Source organism: Microcaecilia unicolor, chromosome 10, assembly GCF_901765095.1.
Source record: "Microcaecilia unicolor chromosome 10, aMicUni1.1, whole genome shotgun sequence".
Taxonomy (NCBI): domain Eukaryota; kingdom Metazoa; phylum Chordata; class Amphibia; order Gymnophiona; family Siphonopidae; genus Microcaecilia; species Microcaecilia unicolor.
In genome coordinates this window covers 196,992,212-197,013,322 of record NC_044040.1, presented here as the reverse complement: position 1 = coordinate 197,013,322, position 21,111 = coordinate 196,992,212, and the positions used below count along the sequence as shown (strand labels likewise).

Below are 21,111 nucleotides of genomic sequence, written 5' to 3'. Positions count from 1 at the left end.
AGAGAGAAGGATGATGTAGTAATTAATTAGTTCATTTGGAGGGGCTGATTATAGGGACTCCCTGCAGAGAAGGATTTAGATATAAAATCAACTGTTTGAGACTTCTGTAGACGGGGACAGAGTTTGCAGGGGTGGGGACAGGGCGTTGAAGGGGGTGGAGCGGGGACGGGACAGAGTTTGCAAGAATGGGGACAAACTTTGTCCCTGTGTCATTCTGTAACCTAGGAAGTGTGTCAATAAAACCAACTCATTCTACTGCAGTGCAATTACTTGATAAGGAAAATTTGGCCACTGGTTTGAGATCTAATGGCCCTGAAAGAAAAATTCCAGAAGGTTTTATTGGTAATACAGTTGAGCAAATCAAGCTGTTTATGTCAGCCATGAAACTACAGTGTAGTAAATTTAAAACAAGTCAAATAAAATTTTTCTTCACCCAATGCATAATTAAACTCTGGAATTGGTTGCTGGAGAACATGGTGAAGGCGGTTAGCTTGGCAGAGTTTAAAAAGGGGTTAGATGGTTTCCTAAAGGACAAGTCCATAAACCACTACTAAATGGACTTGGGGGAAAAATCCACAATTCCAGGAATAACATGTATAGAATGTTTGTACATTTGGGAAGCTTGCCAGGTGCCCTTGGCCTGGATTGGCCGCTGTCGTGGACAGGATGCTGGGCTCGATGGACCCTTGATCTTTTCCCAGTGTGGTATTACTTATGTACTTATAATGTCAGACTATCATGTCACCCACAGAGCACCCACTGTGGTGGTTTTAAAACAACCTTTTATGATTTATGTTTCAATAGGGAAAAAAAACAAATTACGAGTGTACTACCTTTCATGGCTAAGAAATAGAATATTGCACAATGATCCTGAAGTAGAAAAGAAGCAAGGCTGGATTACTGTTGGTGACTTGGAAGGCTGCGTTCATTACAAAGTTGGTAAGTGATACAAAATATAACTTGGTCTTCAGTGGTTTCTTGAAAGATTAATTTGTTTGAGAAACAAATGAAAGAGTGAAGTTCCACTGCTACAAAGTTAGGAACCAGAGGAAAAGCCTGGTGGAAAAAAGAGAGAAGAGCAAAGAAAAAAAGGTACAAAATCCTTATAACATACTAGTATAAGCATTTACGTACGAGCACTTAAACCCAGGGGCGTAGCTAGGTGGGGGCATGTGTCCCCACAGATTTAGCTCTGGCCCCCATGCTTTCACCCCCCCCCCCCCAACATTCGACCTTCCCCCGCCGCCGTCTGGTAACTTTGCTGGCGGGGGTCCCCAGCCCCCGCCAGCCAAAGTCCTCTTCAGCACCGGTCTCCGAGTCCGGTGCGTTCGCTGATCTGGATTCTGTTTCTATGAGTCCTGACGTCCTGCACGTAGCGTGAGGGGGGGGGGGGGGTCAAAAGGGACAGGGGAGGGGCGGCGGCACCGGGGGGGGGGGGTCAAAAGTGGCGGGGTGGGCAGCAGCGCTGGGGAGGGTCTAAAATGTGCCCCCTCGCCTCAGGCTCTGGACCCCCCTCCCACCGAAGTCTGGCTATGCACCTGCTTAAACCAACTCTATGGCCTAAAATATACACGTCTATATACCTGGTTACTTTCCTTTATGGAATAGGTGCCCTGTTATGTAAGTGCCCTGTTAAAAAAAATTAACCCCTGTCCCCCTGATTCTAGAAAACTCACCAAAATTGCAAGCAAAACTTTAGGCACGTCCCCCCCCCCACCCCCACCTCAATTTACGCGTGCAATTTTATAGAATAACGAGCCAATTAGTGCCAAAATTGGCTTTTTAACAAGCAATTATTGACACTAAGATTTAATTGTGACTGATATGAGTAAATTTAGGCACGGCCCGAAAAAGGGGGTGGGTTCAGAAATGGGAGGGTTATGGGTGTTTTGGGGCGGATCAGGGGGGGTGTGGTTATGATTTACATGCGTAATTACAGAATATGGCTTCTCCATGTGTAAATTTAGGCGCAGGCATTTTGCACCATATTTCCGTTGGTCAAACGGCAGCTCCAGAATTTACACCTGACTTAAGTGTTATTCTATAAACTGTGCCAAACTTTAGAAGTGGCTTATAGAATACCGCTTAAGCGGGGGGGGGGGGGGGGGGGGGGGATTTCAGCGCCAATTTTTTTAGGCACCATTTATAGAATTCACCCCTGTGTGTGCAGCAAAAATCTTTTGTTTCTAACTCAGAAGTAACTGTGGACATGCTGCAACTGAAGAACTGAAAGCGTTGGCAAATGATCTTTGAGGTTAGGGCTCTTCAGCTTGGAAAACAGATGGCTGAGGGGAGGATATGATTGAGGTTTGTAAAATCCTGAGTGGTGTAGCATGGGTAGAAGTGAAACGAATTTTCACTCTTTCAAAAAGTACAAAGACCAGGTGGCACGCAATGAAATTACATGGAAAGACTTTTAAAACAAATAGGAGGAAATATTTTTTCACTCAAAGAATAGTTCAGCTCTGGAACTCGCTGCCGGAGAATGTGGTAACAGCAGTTAGCATATCTGGGTTTAAAAAAAGGTTTGGAAACGTTTCTGGAGGAAAAGTCCATAGTCTGTTATTGAGATGGACATGGGTGAAGCCACTGCTTGCCCTGGGATTGGTAGCATAGAATGTTGCAACTATTTGAGATTCTGAATAGAATGTTGCTACTCTTTGGGGTTCTACATGGAATATTTCTACTATTTGAGATTCTGAATGGAATGCTGCTACTACTTGGGGTTCAACATGGAATGTTGCAACTATTTGAGATTCTGAATAGAATGTTGCTACTCTTTGGGGTTCTACATGGAATGTTGCTACTATTTGAGATTCTAAATGGAATGTTGCTACTATTTGGGTTTCTATATGGAATGTTGCTACTTTTTGGGGTTGTGCCAGGTACTTGTGACCTGGATTGGCCACTGTTGGAAGCTGGATACTGGACTAGATGAACCATTGGTCTGACCCAGTGTGGCTGTTCTTATGTTCTTATGAATGCAGAATGGAAACTTTCAACCTGTGTGCTAACTTGATGTTCAATTTCCATTTTCAGTGAAATATGAAAGAATTAAGTTCTTGGTTATTGCCTTAAAGAACTCTGTAGAGATCTATGCATGGGCTCCCAAGCCATATCACAAGTTTATGGCATTTAAGGTACGTTTCTCTTACTGATGTTTTCTTAGTGGCTGTTGCACAACTCTGTGATTTTACTGTGGTTGTCAAAACTTAAGATCTTTAATTATTTGTGCTCATAATTTAGTCTTTGATTTCTCTGTGCCGTTTGTTCTTCTGGTTAAAGATACAGAAACGTTCTGACGTTTAAATGCTGCAGTTTTTATCATTTTGCACTGGGAATTTCTTTTCCCAATTCATGGGAAGCAGGAAGAGGCTGTAATAGAGAGGGAGGAAATGATAAAACAAGCAGCATGGTGGAGGAGTTATAATCTTTCATCATCGTGCTTGATATACTACAAAATTGAAAATATATCAAAGCAGTTTACAACAGCTCCAAAGGAGAGATTAAACAAAGAGACAAAAATGGGCTACGAGAGGATAAAATTAGATTGTAAGCTCTTTGAGCAGGGACTGTCTTTCTTCTATGTTTGTGCAGCGCTGCGTACGCCTTGTAGCGCTATAGAAATGCTAAATAGTAGTAGTACTAGTAGTAATCTATTCAATAAAGCTGCCGGTAGAGCATTATATTAAGGAAAAGAGGTAGGACAGAATAGGAAGGGTGGGAACCTCAAGACACAAATAGGTGAGAATCAGGACCAGATAGCTGAGCCGAACCACAAGAATAATCATAACTGCAAGGTATTAATCCATATGGAAGGCTTGACTAGAATAATAGGTCTTTCTTTAAGAAACTTGGATTTGATGATTCACTCTTCCACACTGAAGCTTCTGGTACTGGTCTGTCCCAGAGGCCTTCTGGTCTCGGGGCTAGATTTACTAACCTGCATTACCATACGTTATTGGGGCCTACACACTAACAACATGCATTCATCAGGTCTAGTGTTAGACAGGGGCCTAGGACAGAAACTAGTGTGTGGGGGGGGAGGGGTCCTGGAGAGTCAAAGTCTGCCTTCAGGTTATGTCTCCTTCATCTTGAGCCAGGTTTGGGACTGCCTGTGTCATGGGTTCCAAGGCAATTTATCCCGATTGCCACCCCTTAACACACATTAAATGCAAAATAATATAGCCCTAACTGTGGGGCCCTTTTACTAAGCCATGTAAGTGTCTACGCGTGCCAGAATGGAGTTACCACCTGACAACCATGTGGCTCTTGTGGTAATTTCATTTTTGGCGCGTGTCCGATACGTGCACCTATAAAATATTTTTTATTTTTGGGCACGCGTAATGGACGTGCGCCAAATGGTATTTGGCGCCTGTAGGTCATTACCGCCCGAGACTTTACCGCTAGGTCAATGGCTGGCGGTAAGGTCTCAGACCCAAAATGGACGTGCGGCAATTTTCATTTTACCGCACATCCATTTTTGGCAAAAAAAGGCCTTTTTTACAGGCACGCTAATAAATAGATCGGCGCGCACCCAAAACCCGCGCCTACACTACCACAAGCCATTTTTCAGCGCGCCTTTGTAAAAAGAGCTCTGTGTTTCTAGGGCGATAGGAAGTGAAGTGATTTGGCCAAGATCAAAGGAGCATCAGAGGGGGGAAGCAGGATTTGAATCCTAGTTTCCTGGTTCTCTGCCCGCTGCTTCGTAGTTGATACTTATCAAAGTTGCTTACTTAGTTGCCACCTCCCTAAAATTTCTCATTACCCTTAAAAAAAAAAAAAAGGACTATACCACCAAGGTATGATGTATCAAAACCTGCTGTATATGTCAGTGCGTTGTTTTATAACTAGTTTAATTACAGTGAATTTTAAAGTCTTTTGCAGACCTTCAACATAGACCACTGCTGTGCGATCTCACAGTAGAAGAGGGTCAAAGACTGAAGGTTATTTTCGGGTCAAACACTGGATTCCATGTGATTGATGTGGATTCTGGAAACTCCTATGATATTTATATTCCATCTCATGTGAGTATATTAAATAGTGTCTGCATTGGATAGATTTCTTTCTAGTGGTTTAACATTAAATTGGTCTAAATGAAAAGGCCGACTTTCACCTACGCCACAAAGGTAAAAAGATTGCATTTGGGGGAGGAGGCACTTAACAGGATCAAATCGAATGAAAATTAGCATTATCCTCTGCAGGTGCTCTGCTGAGGGCCAAACGGTACAGAGCTAATTTAGCAGTGTTTGCGAACGATCGCTAGTTTAAAAAGGAATCTTGAACGTCTGCGTCTACTGACTGAAAGTGGCCGTGCAGTCTGAAGTAGGCTTGCAGAGATCCATTCCCGTCTTGCGGTGCCTTTAAAAATGCATCCGAATAGAAAGTGACTTGTTAATTCTTCTACTTGATTAAAATTGTAGGGGTCGATATTCAAAGCGATTTATCTAGCCAGAAACAGCTCCAGGCTGGTTAAATCACTTGGGATAAAAAAAGAAGCAAATCGCCAAAAAAAACTTTAATAATAAGATGAATTTTTTCACCACAAAAGTTTAAAACAGTCATGTGCCCGACACGGCTGCAGGCCATTTTTCAGCACACCTTAGTAAAAGGACCCTTTAGGGTCATAGTCATTTACCCCCTTCCCACAGTCTCATCAGGAATACCTCTTCCTACATAGATCCTTATACTATGTTCCCGCCCGTAACCTCCGTTCACAGGATAAATCCCTCCTCTCAGTACCCTTCTCCATCACCGCCAACTCCAGGCTCCGCTCATTCTGCCTCGCCTCACCCTATGCTTGGAACAACCTTCCTGAGCCCTTACGCCAAGCCCCCTCCCTGCCCATCTTCAAGTCTTTGCTTAAAACCCACCTCTTCAATGCTGCGTTCGGCACCTAACCCTTACCGTTCACTAAATCCAGACTGCCCCAATTTGACTGCCCCTATCGGACTGTCCGATCACTTGTCTCTTAGATTGTAAGCTCCTTGAGCAGGGACCGTCCCTCTATGTTAAATTGTACAGCGCTGCGTAACCCTAGTAGCGCTTTAGAAATGTTAAATAGTAGTATGATTAGTAAGACTGAGTGGTTTCATCCACAGGCTGCATTTAGGAAATTCTGAGCTATGAAATGTAACTAGCATTCAAATACCTTCCAGCATCCTTAAATCAACCCTTTCAGGGCAAAAGACAGCTGAGTTTATGGGACTAGATTCAGGAAACGGCGCTGAAAAAAAGACATTAAAAAAATCTGCATGGAACACTATTGTCTGAGCAGCGCTCCAAGTTGGGCACCGTTTATAGAACAGCGCTTAGAGCCGATATCCCTGCCAAATTTGGGGCGCAAGGATTTATACCAGCTGAAACTTTACAGAAGAACCCCCTTGATCGCCATTTAGTTCGCTGTGTCCCTGCCCGCACTCTTCAATCCCTTAATCAAAATCATCTACATACGCCTAGTCATAAATAAATACTTCACGAACATATATCAGAGAATGTATCTTTTCGGTACAAGGCCCGCTTCTGTGGAATTCACTCCCGTCTCATTTGGGTCTCCAGACATCCATAACTCAACTTAAAATAGATTCGAAAACCCATCTTTTTCTAGACGCATATACATAGGGCATTGCCTGTTCAAGTCCTGCAGGGCAGGGGCGTAGCCAGACCTCGGCGGGAGGGGGGTCCAGAGCCCGAGTTGGGGGGGGGCACAGTTTAGCCCGCTTCCCCCAGCTGCCGACCTCCCCGCCACTTTCCACCCCCGCCGCTGCCGACACCCCTCCTCCACTTTTGATCCCCTCCCTCCCACCACCGACCCTCTCCCGTCACCGCCAGGTACCTTTGCTGGTGGGAGTCCCCAACCCCCACCAGCCGAAGTCTTCAGCGCCAGTCTCTGGCGCCTTCGCTGATCTGTTTTTGACTCCTGACGTCCTTCATGCACGTCCTGCATGGGGCTACATACAGGACGTGCAGAAATTTTCGCACCTTTTTGTAGAATCTGGGGGTTGATGGCTTGTAATGTAATGTAATGTTTTTGGATATGTGCAGTTATGGATAGAATAGGCTTACATTTCCAAGTGTATTGTAATTAAAAGGGCCTGTTTGCTAAATTGTGGTAAAGTGTGACACTTACTGCAAAATGGAACATGCAAAAAGTGCAAGGGTTGTACATGCAGGACGTCAGACTCAGAAACAGAACGAAGGAAGAAGAGGACCTCGGCTGGCGGGGGTTCGGGTCCCCCGCCAACAAAGGTAGCAGACAGCCAGTTGGCGGCGGGAGGGGGGGGGTCAAGAGGGTCGTCGGCAGGGGGGTCCAGGGCCAAATCTACGGGGGCCCAGGCACCTGCTTGAGTCTAGAGCATGTTCCGAGATACTAGATAGTGGTATGCAGTATACATCAGAGCTGCTGTCACTGTGTATTTTAAAAAGAGCTGATGCTGATTTTTATTTTCTGTTGTAGATCCAGGGCACCATCGTCCCTCATGCCATTGTTATTTTGCCCAAAACGGATGGCATGGAAATGCTGGTGTGCTATGAGGATGAAGGGGTATATGTGAACACCTACGGCCGAATTACTAAAGATGTTGTTCTTCAGTGGGGGGAAATGCCCACCTCTGTGGGTATGTGAATCCCTTTTTTCTTTTCTTAGCCCAGCAACTTCCGCTGTCTTTTGAGCATTTAACTCTATCCAAAGTTGCCCCTAGTGGGCTATAAGCCATCTGCAGCCACCTGAAACATTTCCCCATATCCTTGTTCTCCACCTCATTTTCCCATTTATATTCCGGTCATCACTTCCGGAGCGAGAGTGGTACAGACTATGGTTCTGTAACTGTATCTATTATATTTATATATATATATATTTTTTTTTTTTTTTTGTTACATTTGTACCCTGCACTTTCCCACTCATGGCAGGCTCAATGCAGCTTACATGGGGCAATGGAGGGTTAAGTGACTTGCCCAGAGTCACAAGGAGCTGCCTGTGCCTGAAGTGGGAATTGAACTCAGTTCCTCAGGACCAAAGTCCACCACCCTAACCACTAGGCCACTCCTCCACTGTTGCTACTATTTGAGATTCTACATGGAATGTTGCTATTCCAACATTCCATGTAGAAGTCAGCCCTTGCAGATCACCAATGTGGCTGCGCAGGCTTCTGCTTCTGTGAGTGTGACGTCCTGCACATACGTGCAGGACGTCAGACTCAGAAGCCTGTGCAGCCTTCTACATGGAATGTTGCTAGTGGAATAGCAACATTCCATGTAGAATCTCCAATAGTAGCAACATTCCATGTAGAATCTCCAATAGTATCTATTTGATTTTTGTTACATTTGTACCCTGCGCTTTCCCACTCATGGCAGGCTCAATGCTGCTTACATGGGGCAATGGAGGGTTAAGTGACTTGCCCAGAGTCACAAGGAGCTGCCTGTGCCTGAAGTGGGAATCGAACTCAGTTCCTCAGTTCCCCAGGACCAAAGTGTTGGATTATTTGTAGTAAATAATTAGCAGATTTTAGTACACACAGCTTCAGCTTTAGAAATGTTAATTTCTTTCTTCATCTCTCTCTCATTCACCCCTGAATAATTCACTGCTGAGTCACTTTAAAGTTGAAGTAACAAAACATCTGTTTACTCACAGTTTGCAGTTTGATTATAATCAGACAGGCTTATATATACATATTACTATACATTTGTCTTATCAGCTCCTTCCATGTGCTTAGATGGTAATGGATGCTCACACCATAGTAGATCCTCTCAGGTTAGGAGAGATCATGAGCTCCATGTGCTCCATGTGCTGCATGTGCTGCATCTGCTGTGTCTAACCCCCACAGGAAGTTGCATAGCTGTGTGACCTCTCTAAGTAATTCACATCAGAGGTCACAGAGTAATCACAGAGAAATAATAGGTGACAGGCAATGCATGTAAAATACAATTACATTCCAACAAACCCCTTCTCATGCATAACTGTCATGCAATTATTTATTCATACAAAGTCCAAGCTTTATACGCAGATTCACAAAACGTTCTCTGGGTAACGGTTTGGTCATGATGTCAGCTGTCATCTCACTGGTGTGACAATAGTGTAGACTGATGACCCCTTCTTTTGCCAACTCTCGCACGTTGTGGTATTTCGTTGCGATGTGCTTGGTGCGTGACTGAACCTTGTCATTCTGTGACAGTCGGATGCAGCTCTGATTATCTTCCATTATCTGGATTGGTCTCTTTTCAGCTATTCCAAAATCCAGCAAAAGTTTTTTCAATCCACATCAGTTCTCTGCACGCTTCCGATACGGCCACGTATTCAGCTTCTGTAGAAGACAAACTCACAATACTTTGTTTATGACTGGCCCATGAAATTTGTACATTTCCATACATAAACACATATCCACTTGTGGATTTATAATCAGAATGATCCCCTGCCCAATCTGAATCACAGTAACATATTAGTTTTGGATTACTATTGGCTGAAATCTTTAATTTACAATCAATGGTACCCTTTAAATACCTTACCATCCTTTTAACTGCAGTCCAATCTGATTTGGTAGGTGAGCTGACCCTTCTGCTCAAAATTCCTACTGCATTTGCTATATCAGCCCTGTATGTGGTAGCTAGATATAAAAGCTTACCTATGGCTGATCTATATTGGATGTTATCTGGTAAAGGTTCTCTTACTGTTTCATCCTTCAGAAAATCAGTGATCATGGGAGTGCTTACAACTTGGGCATCTTGCATACCTAAACTTTCAATAAGCTCATTTATTTTCTGCTTCTGGCTTAGAAGATAAGAACCATCATTTTGTTTCTCAATTTCTATACCAAGATAGTATGACACATTACCAAGTTCTTTTATCTCAACATTGAGGTTTAAACATTTTACAATGTCCTTGTACTCTTGCTCACTTTTGCTTGCAATGAGCAGATCATCAACAAAAGCTAAAATGTATGCATATTGTCCATTTGTGCACCTAGTGTACAAGCATTTATCTGCTTCACCTTGCTTAAATCCTAAATTTGTCAATATTTCATGCAATTTGTCATTCCAACATTTTTCACTTTGCTTTAATCCATAAAGACCTTTGTTTAATTTACACACTAGCTGTCTTTGTTTTGTATTTATGAAACCTGTTGGCTGTTCCATATACAAGTCTTCAGTTATTTCTCCGTGAAGAAACGCTGTTTTCACATCAATGTGGTTGACTTGCATGCCTTTTGAGACTGCAATGCTCAGAAGTGTTCTTATTGTCGTGTGTTTCACTACAAGTGCAAACACTTCATCAAAATCTTCTCCATATTTTTGAAGATATCCCTTTGCCACTAATCTGGCTTTATACCTTTCCACTTTTCCTTGTGCATTCCTTTTTAACTTGAATACCCATTTGCATCCTATAGCTTTCTTGCCAGGAGGTAATTTTGTAAGAATCCAAGTATTATTTTTATCCAATGCATCAATTTCTTCTTGTGCAGCTTTATGCCATTCAGCAGCTTCTTCTGCTGGCATTTTCTCAATCTCATCCCATGTTAAGGGCTCTTGAGCTTCTGCTGACTTTGTTAGGTAAGACAGTCTTGGGGGTGGAACACCTTTGTTTTCCCTGGATGAGCGTCTGACAACAGGTTGGTCTGACCTTTCCGCATCCTCTAAATCTGAGAGTTCTTCTCCAATTGATTCCCCTTCTCCAACTGTACTGTCTTCTTCAATGATCCTTTCTGTGTCTGCTTCCTCTGCCTGTTCCTCGTTAGATACAGGTGAGTTGCTTTCAGACATCTGCCTTGGTATGGCATTTATATACACTGGCATGTCTATTATGGTTCTAGTTTCATATTCTGGATGATAAGGCTCATCTGGGATAATCCAGCCTTTATCAACCCTTTTGTTTTCATCAAAATATGTAACATGTCTTATGCCAACAATGCCAGTTTTCAGATTCAAAATTCTATATCCTTTGTGTCCTGGAGCATAGCCAACTAAAATGCCCCTTTCTGTTGTGGAATCCAGCTTATGCCTTCTTTGCTTTGGTACATGAGCATATGCTGTACTTCCAAATGTTCTTATGTGTGACAGGTTTGGCTTCCTACCATGCCATGTCTCATGTGGTGTGCGCTCAGCGCCTTTAGTTGGCATTCTGTTTTGTAGGTACACTGCTGTGAGAATGGCTTCCCCCCATAGTCTTTTAGGGAGATTGCTATCTGACAGCATACATCTGGTCATTTCCACAAGTGACCTAAATTTTCTCTCTGCAACAGAATTTTGCTCTGGTGTATAAGCTACTGTTGTGATATGCTGAATGCCTTCTTGTTCTAGAAATGTGCGCATGCTTTGTGAAGTGAACTCACCACCATTGTCGGTCTGAAGAACCTTTGGTTTTCTTTCAAATTTATTGCTCACCATGGCTACGTATTTCTTCAGCATGTCTGTGACTTGACTTTTCTCTTTCAGCAAATAGGCCACACAATATCTAGAGAAATCATCCAAGAATATTAGCACAAATCTGTTATTTCCCAATGATGGGATATTAAACGGTCCACATAAGTCACTGTGTATTAAGTCCAGCACTTTATTACTCCTATTTCCTGTGTATGCAGGAAATGAGGGTCTCACACCTTTTTGAGTAACACAGTCTATGCATTTCTCCATTTTACCAGCATCTGCACTTATCTGAATGCCGGTGGCCAGTTGCTTACTGTAAAGATCCTGGATCACCTTAGAATCACGATGTCCCAGGCGGCGGTGCCAGATTTCCAGACTACATTTACCATCATTCTTCCTTACTTGCGCCATATGTGAGGCTTCACCTGAAATGTTCAGCTTATAAACATCATTATGCATAAAAGCTTCAGCATACACTTCATCATTTTTAGAGATTGTGCACTTACTGTTTTCAAAATGAATCGCAAATCCCTTCTTATCTAATGTAGATACACTAAGCATATTGCAAACTGCTTGGGGAATATACAAGACATCACTTACAGGAATTTCTTTAACTTCATTAGACACTTTGCATTTTAAGAATCCAATACCTTTTGCTTGGATCTTAGCAGTCCCTGCGTTTGCAGTTTTAAGAATACCTTCCTCTGGACACATTTCCTGAAAGAAATTCTTACAATTGGTTAAATGGCATGTGCTCCCTGAATCCAAAATCCAAGTACTTTCATTTGAATTATTATTTACCATAGTCAAAGATTTTTCTGCCATTAGAAAGCCCTTGTGTTTATCTTTGTCCTTCATACATTTCCTGGTTTGAAAATTCTTTAGTTCCATTGGCTTAGGTGAGCTAGAGGGAGTGTTTTGTGTTTCCTTACACCATTTAGATACATGTCCCTCCTTTCCACATGAGTAGCAAATCAGCTTGCCCTTGGGTGGAGTTTTCCCATAGCTCCGCCTTCCTCTGTTCTTTGCCAAGAAATTTGTTTCATTTCTCTCTGACTTGCTTTGAGAACACATCTCCTCAGAATCATTTATTATGCATTCCTGCCTTAGTTTTGATGTTGCCTGTTCAAAAGATTGCCCTTCAATGGCCTCATTTACAGACCTAAAAACATCAAACTTCTTTGATAGTGAGGTAAAAAGAAATGCTCTTTTCAATGCATCACACATGGGAATTCCAGAAAGTTCTAGCTTTTGAAATGAAGACATAAGATGCATAATGTGATCATTACATTTACTTTTATCCCTTAATTTGGTTTCATTCAACTCTGCTAACCAAATTGGTTGCTGCTTTGCATATGTAGTTGCATACATAGTTCTCAGTTTATATAAAATGTCCTTTGGTGTATCTTTTCCCTCCACTAATATGGCTTGTTTCTCTGAGAGAGCTTCCAAAAGCATGCACTTCACATAATAGTTTGCATTGTCCCATTCAGCCATATTTTCAGCTGTTCTGTCTTGGTCTAAGCATATATCTAATCTTTTTGCTCGAAGGAGACATATGAATCTTAGTTCCCACTGCCGATAATTAAACTCAGTTAATTTAGGCACCTTGAGAGAATAGAAAAATGGTGAATTTCTTCCCTCAGCCATTTTCTTAGCCTTCTGTCTGCTGTGTGGGGGGAGAGAGAGACAGACTGAATCTTTCCTTTAAAACTTAAGAGAAAAATGTGGCCTTTTTTTCTGCCTGGTAATATTTCTCTTCTTTTTCAATTCCTGAGCCCTGGGCCCATAACCCTTTTGTTGGATTATTTGTAGTAAATAATTAGCAGATTTTAGTACACACAGCTTCAGCTTTAGAAATGTTAATTTCTTTCTTCATCTCTCTCTCATTCACCCCTGAATAATTCACTGCTGAGTCACTTTAAAGTTGAAGTAACAAAACATCTGTTTACTCACAGTTTGCAGTTTGATTATAATCAGACAGGCTTATATATACATATTACTATACATTTGTCTTATCAGCTCCTTCCATGTGCTTAGATGGTAATGGATGCTCACACCATAGTAGATCCTCTCAGGTTAGGAGAGATCATGAGCTCCATGTGCTCCATGTGCTGCATGTGCTGCATCTGCTGTGTCTAACCCCCACAGGAAGTTGCATAGCTGTGTGACCTCTCTAAGTAATTCACATCAGAGGTCACAGAGTAATCACAGAGAAATAATAGGTGACAGGCAATGCATGTAAAATACAATTACATTCCAACACAAAGTCCACCACCCTAACCACTAGGCCACTCCTCCACTGTTGCTACTATTTGAGATTCTACATGGAATGTTGCTATTCCACTAGCTCCACACACAGAGAGACAAAGCGGGGTTCACACTCTCCACAGCAATCGAACACAACAGAAATAGGGTGGAGAGGGCCCAATGTTAAGAGATCAGTCAACACACACAAGGGTAAGATGCTCCAAAAAACCTTTAATCAGGACCCAACACGGTCCGTGTTTCGGCTATATCAGCCTTCCTCAGGGGTCGATCAATTTGGATTCAGCAATACATCAACTGAAGGAGCACTTAATAATTAGTAATGATCACAAAAACCTTGACTAGCACTCCATATAACGCACACTGACAAAGCTTGAAAAAAATGGAAAACGGACGCCAGGAAGTAACTGTGATTCTTCTCTGGTCAGTGTGCAGGTTCTCAAGTTTCCCGTTCCTGGGGAAAAGCCTGTCCATGGCTCATTTCTGCTACAAACTCTGTCTTCTGGCAGACTTCCAGAAAGCCTTACCCCAGCTCTCAGAGAGCAGAGAAGAATCACAGTTACTTCTCGGCGTCCGTTTTCCATTTTTTTCAAGCTTTGTCAGTGTGCGTTATATGGAGTGCTAGTCAAGGTTTTTGTGATCATTACTAATTATTAAGTGCTCCTTCAGTTGATGTATTGCTGAATCCTAATTGATCGACCCCTGAGGAAGGCTGATATAGCCGAAACACGGACCGTGTTGGGTCCTGATTAAAGGTTTTTTGGAGCATCTTACCCTTGTGTGTGGTGACTGATCTCTTGACATTGGGCCCTCTCCACCCTATTTCTGTTGTGCTATTCCACTAGCAACATTCCATGTAGAAGTCAGCCCTTGCAGATCACCAATGTGGCCGCGCAGGCTTCTGCGAGTCTGACGTACGTGCAGGACGTCAGACTCACAGAAACAGAAGCCTGCGCAGCCTTCTACATGGAATGTTGCTAATGGAATAGCAACATTCCATGTAGAATCTCCAATAGTAGCAACATTCCATGTAGAATCTCCAATAGTATCTATTTTATTTTTGTTACATTTGTACCCTGCGCTTTCCCACTCATGGCAGGCTCAATGCTGCTTACATGGAGCAATGGAGGGTTAAGTGACTTGCCCAGAGTCACACGGAGCTGCCTGTGCCTGAAGTGGGAATCGAACTCAGTTCCCCAGGACCAAAGTCCACCACCCTAACCACTAGGCCACTATACTCTAGATAAGGATAAGCAAAACTTAATTTCATTTTTGGCTGATTTTGTAAATAATTTGCTATTTTTGCCTTGCTGTTATGTGACCTGGTTTGAAAGGTCCCACCTTCAGTAACATCTTGGCTATTTTCCAAGATTACAGCTTCCCAACAAGACTATAAAACTAAATAGATCTATTTTGTGGCCCTATAAACATGTTATTTTGGTAATTAATATTGCAACATTTTGCATTCAAAATTGATTTTTTTTTTTTGCAGCCTATATTCACTCCAGCCAAATAATGGGCTGGGGAGAGAAAGCTATTGAAATCCGTTCTGTGGAAACTGGACACTTGGATGGCGTGTTTATGCACAAACGGGCTCAGAGGTTAAAATTTTTATGTGAGAGGAATGATAAGGTAAGCATATTTCAGAACTTGCTTGAAAGTATAATTTTTTCATGGGATATAAACAGGCTCTTGAGGTTTTTACAGAGTAGAATTAGATTAGATTCTGTAAATTAGCTGAGTTCCCCCCAAACCTGTCTTCCCGTAATTCTGTGTTTTATATGCTTAGGGGTAGGGATGTGCATTCAATACGGGCAAGGGCGTAGCCAGACAGCAGATTTTGGGTGGGCCTAGGCAAGAAGTGGGTGGGCACCAAATGTTCTCCCCCCCCCCCCCCCCCCCCCACACACACACACTACCCAAAAAATCTCAGCTGCTGGGAAAATGCTTCTCTCCACCTTGGTAGTCTGCAGCGGGCATGCGCTGAAAACTGAGCATGCGCAGGTGCCAGTATTGTGGAGAGCAGCATTTTCATTACCATCAGGTGGAAGTCTTCAGCTGGCAGAGCTTGGGATCCCCACCAGCTACCGCTAAACATGTGCTACCGTTGGGTGGGCCTGAACCCTAAGTGGGTGGGCCCTGGCCCACCCAGGCCCACCTGTGGCTACGCCACTGATTACGGGTCCTTTTACTAAGTCGTGTAGGCGCCTACGATATAACTGCCTATCTGCTGATTCTTAACCCCACTTGAACAGCTATGGGGTCCTTTTACTAAGATGTGCTGAAAAGTGGCCTTCGCTAGTGTAGGCGTGTGTTTCAGACGCGCGCAGATCCATTTTTCTGCGCACCTGTAAAAAATGCCTTTTTTTGGCGGGGGGCCAAAAATGGATTCGCGGCAAAATGAAAATTGGCGCGCATCCATTTTGGGTCTGAGACTGTACCGCGCCACCCATTCACTTAGCGGTACGGTCTCACACGTTAACCAGGCGGTAATGGTCAACATGTGTTGAAATGCCGATTACCACCCGCGCACTGGAAAATAAAAATATTTTCCACCGCGCATAAAAAATGAAATTACTGCCCGGGCCACGCGGTAGCCGGCTGGTAATTCCAAATTAACGCGCAGCGGGCGCACGTAGGCACCTATGCGGCTTAGTAAAAGGGCCTCTATATTTGGCTGCATGAATACATGGAATTTCTTTGGCTGGTTTGAGCATAACCGGCTAAGCCCGAATATTGACTTAGCTGGCTATGTTCAAACCGACCAAAAATAAACCAGATATTCAGTGCCGGTCACCAGAAACAGCTCGGCATTCAATATCTGAGTTTAGCACCGACCACGGGAGTTAGCCAGGCTAACTTCCACGGTCTGAATATCGGCCCCAGTATATGAATGTCTCATCACAATTATATAAGAAGAACACTAGTGGCCTGATTTCACTAAGGGGCCCTTTTACCAAATAGTGGTAAAAAATGGCCATAGCTCACCCTTACGCAAGTCATTCCCACGCACTAAGACCATTTTTACCACTGAGTAAAATGGCCGATTATTCCTTTTTTTCTTTTTATTTTTGTATTAATGGTCACGAGCTGATTTTCCCATTAACGCGTGGCCATTACTACTACTACTACTACTACTTAGCATTTCTATAGCGCTGCCAGGGTTATGCAGCGCTGTACAAGTTTAAACACGGGGAGGGACAGTCCCTGCTCAAGAGAGCTTACAATCTAACGGTAACAGACTACGTAGTCAGTGTAGGTAACAGGAATGGGGAAGGTGGTTAGGTGCCAAAAGCAAGGGAGAAGAGATGGGCCTTGAGTAAGGACTTGAAGATGGGCAGGGAGGGCGCATGGCGTTAGAGCTCAGGAAGTCATTAGCTCATGAGCCCCCACCACCACCTATTCTGTAGGCGCTAACCAATTAGCATAGTACACGCCCACTTTCCATCTCCCGGACACCACCCAGAGCTAAAAATTTGTTTTTTTAAACATGTGGGTAGCATGTGCACTTCCCATAATTATCGCAGGATGCCGCAGTGCGCCCCATAGTAAGCCATTTTTTGATATGGTTTTGTAAAAGGGCCCCAATGGATTTTCTCCATTCTGTAACTGGGGAATGGACCAGGCCCCTCTATATACCAGGGGCATAGCCAGACTTCGGCGGGAGAAGGTCCAGAGCCCGAGGTGAGGGGGCATATTTTAGCCCTCCTCCTGGTGCCGCTGACCCCCCGCCAGCTTTGGACCCTCCCGCTGCCGCTAACTCTCCCCCGCCACCGCCAGGTACCTTTGCTGGCAGGGGTTCCCAACCTCTGCCAGCCGAAGTCCCCTTCAGCGCCGGTCTCCGAGTCCAGCGCATTCGCTGATCTGGATTCTGTTTCTGTGAGTCCTGACGTCCTGCACGTTCCTAGGTGTGCAGGACGTCAGGACTCACAAAAACAGAATCCAGATCAGCAATGTGCCGGAGACCGGCGCTGAAGATGACTTCGGCTGGCGGAGGTTGGGAACCCGCGCCAGCAAAGGTACTTGACGGCAGCAGGAGGGGGGGGTCGATTGTGGCAGGGGGGGTGAAAGCAGAAGGGCCCAGGCTAAATCTGCGGGGGCCCATGCCCCTGTGGCCCCACCTAGCTACGTCCCTGCTGTATACATATATATTTGGAACAAGTTGGCCAGCTTTTTCGCTGCTGTTCTGCAAATTCAATAAATATACAGATTTTATTTTTTTGTGTAACGGCTTCATTTAGTAAACATCTAAGAGCACAATACCACTAACCCTCTGTCACAGAGGCTTTTACGCTTAACTTTGTTTGGAGTATAATTTATTGATATTTTCCAGTAAGCACAGAAAGGAAGAAATTCCTTGATGAATCACGAATATTATGAATGACCTCTAGTGAACTTCTTATCCTATATGGAATATCTTGTATTAATCATGAACGATATGATGTAGTAGCCGCCGAGGCATATTTTCAAAGCACTTTGGGAGGCTAAGTTCCATAGGTTTCTATGGAACTTTGGGAGGCTAAGTGCTTTGAAAATGAGCCTGATAATCTGACAAGAATTGAACAAGAGGATTGTCTGCTTGTAACAGGAGCCTAGAGTAAATTTGATGGTTGACTTTAACATGAAATAATCTGTAGCTATCTATTTATTTTCACCAGGTATTTTTTGCATCTGTGCGATCCGGAGGAAGTAGTCAAGTTTTTTTCATGACTCTCAACAGAAATTCCATGATGAACTGGTAAAGAAATTACCGCCCGTCACTTACCACCCCCCCCCCCCCCCAATGGCATTATTTCTGAAAAGAAGGGCCACCGAACTTACGGCCAGATGTACGTGGCCTTGTAAAACGCAACTGCTTCCTTCAGTACTACAGTACATTTTGCCGTTGTTGCACTTGACTGAGAAGAAAAGTGGTTGGAGAATTCCAGAGATGCAACGTGGTCTTGAAGCAAAAAAAAAAAAGACATACACTTCTGAACTGGGAATACAGACATTTGAGGCCTACTTACTGGCTAAGCTGTGTTATAGTGGCTTTGTGGATTTTTACCTTTTCTTTGTCTCTTACTTTGTAAGAATGGGGAAGGATATAGCATTGAAAATACGCCAGTTGTTAATTCCGTCTGCCTGCTATAGCATTAAATATAAAGTACGTTGTACATTTACAAATTTAAAATGGTAAGACAGCACAATTAATGTACCTTTTATCTTTGCTCTGAAGGCCATAACTGTATAGGTGGGTAATTTTAGAGTCTTTTTGCCTTCATCCTTTTTAATTGTTGCTTTTTGACAGCAACTACTTAATTAATGGATTTTTAAAAAAAGAGTAAAAGTTTCCCCCTCTTTTGGGAAACGGAATTTTAATGGCTAAACTGCTAGCCTTAGACTAATAAAATCTAATTCCATTTCTGTCCATCTGTCGAGCCATATGTTATATGGATAGTTGCATAATGGTGTGTGCAGATAGGATTGGTAGTGGCATTAGTTGAGTTACCCTCAGAGGAATAAGGGGTCATTGGCGTTATCATTCCCATTGCTATATTATGCAACCGATCGGGGCGAAACAATGGGGTGAAAAGTATGTTGAGGAAAAAAGGTCATTCAGGTAACAACACAACCTAAATGAATGCACAGAGCCATCTGACCCAGGGAATGTATCATTGCGAGTCCCTTTGTGTGGCGAGAAAGGCCTGTTCATCGTCTTCAGCTGCGTAGTCACGGCTCACTTAGCAATATCACCACTTTTGTTTTATATAATTGGTGCCACATTCTAGAATTCAGAACTTGAAGGAACACTGGAAGCTTCCGAGATGCTTGTGTTCTCCTCTGTGTAAGTGGAAGAGAGGTGGTCAGTGACCCCGATTACAAAGAACAACAACAACAACAAAAAGAAAACTCTACAACATACACTGTGAAATCCCAAGGTTACAGGGCCTAGGAGCAGTTTTCTGTCTAAAATTCTGAAGCTATCATTTTGATTTCTCCTCCTTCAGCCTTGAAAAATTACCCAACATACAGTGGTAGACAACCACATCTGTGCAGAAATATGTACGTATTTAGTTTGGGTTGAAGTGTATCCTTACAATTTCTGGCTCAGATTATTTCTGTTTTTAAGTGGGTGTCTCAGAATTCTTTTCACTAGCTGCAAGCATGGCCGCCTGTGGTAATAGGGTGAATCTGTGTTGCGCTTCCTGTCTTTAACCTACCTCGTTCGGTTTGTTTTTGTCATGCTGTTAAGTTACAGCAGTGTTAACCTCCTGGGACCCTTCGAGAACTTCAGTGGCAATTTAATTTGTGAAGACATTTGGCCCGCTAATTGGTATCCACCCACCTGCTCCCTGCTGCCCTACCCCCCATCATGTACCCTAATCTGTGTAATCCATGAGGAAAATATCCGGAAAATGGGTGGATGCATATTGGCAACAAACCAAAGCGCAGATAGAAATGAAACCCAGCAAAAGGCCGGAGAAAGGGATCTGTTTCGGTGAACAAGGCCTTCCTTAAGTTTCTCAGTATCAGTTTTTCACAGGGTGAAATGAGTTTTTCTGTGGTATTTCAGAATGCCATGGCAACAAAATTTAGCAATAACTTTTATAACTGAAATCAGTAGCTGCTTGTATTTTTTTTTAGGGTAAAAAAAATCACGTCAGCTGGACAACCTCGTTCATTACACAATAAGATTGCCACTGGTTCTTTCTAATGTTCCTATAATTATCATAAACCAGAAGCTTCATAAATTTTATGTTGCAACTCAATGAGACTTTTTTTTTGTTTGTTTGACATTCAGAACACACAGCTTTAAATGATTTTTTTTATTATTATTATTGTAGGTTTTAAGGTACCATGATAAAAATAAAAGGAAATCATTGTGTTTTAATCATAATAAGGTAGTCGTGAATGTATTAAAAACAAGTGACTTGTTGAAAGGAATCTTGGGACGCAAATTTTTAATGAAGCTTTGTTTACACTCTGTACACGAACATAATCTAGAACAAAGCATTTGGGTGCCAACTGAAATAAAACATGAAATTGACACAATAGACCTCGACTGATGTTTTCTACAAATAGCGTTTTACTGTGATTCACTAACCAATTATGGGACCTATTTACTAAGCTGTGTTTGCTGTTTAATGCAGCAGTTAGCATGCACTAATGGTTAGTTACCGGCCTGTGTTAAATTTATTTCAATGTATTAATCAAATAATACGGTGCCAATGCAGAAAGCCTTGATGTGGTGGAGCTGCAACCCTACTGCATAATTAGCTCTCCTAACTTATCATGGCATGCTATATGCAATGAATACACAAAGTAAAAAAATATCCACAGATCAGATTCACTAAATAGAATAATGTGAAAACCACGTGGAGGGGCATAATCGAACGGGGCGACGCCCAAGTTTTCCTGAGGGTGTCCTCGCAGGATGTCCCGGCGAAGGGGCGGGGAAACCCGTATTGTCGAAACAAGACGGGCGGCCATCTTTCGTTTCGATAA

The 21,111-nt window shown here is 43.0% G+C and overlaps 1 protein-coding gene across 3 annotated transcripts in view; it reads left to right on the top strand.

The window, feature by feature from the left end:
* The window catches only part of TNIK (TRAF2 and NCK interacting kinase), a 450,083-nt gene extending 429,434 nt beyond the window's left edge, over positions 1-20,649 (top strand). For all 3 annotated transcript variants that reach the window (XM_030217217.1, XM_030217218.1, XM_030217216.1), the window contains 6 exons: positions 805-939; positions 3,040-3,140; positions 4,878-5,027; positions 7,457-7,616; positions 15,116-15,255; positions 18,282-20,649. In XM_030217217.1, the coding sequence (XP_030073077.1) occupies positions 805-939; positions 3,040-3,140; positions 4,878-5,027; positions 7,457-7,616; positions 15,116-15,255; positions 18,282-18,365 (770 nt within the window). In that variant the 3' untranslated portion in view covers positions 18,366-20,649. The remainder of the gene's footprint in view (positions 1-804; positions 940-3,039; positions 3,141-4,877; positions 5,028-7,456; positions 7,617-15,115; positions 15,256-18,281) is intronic.
* The last annotated feature ends 462 nt before the right edge of the window (positions 20,650-21,111 follow it).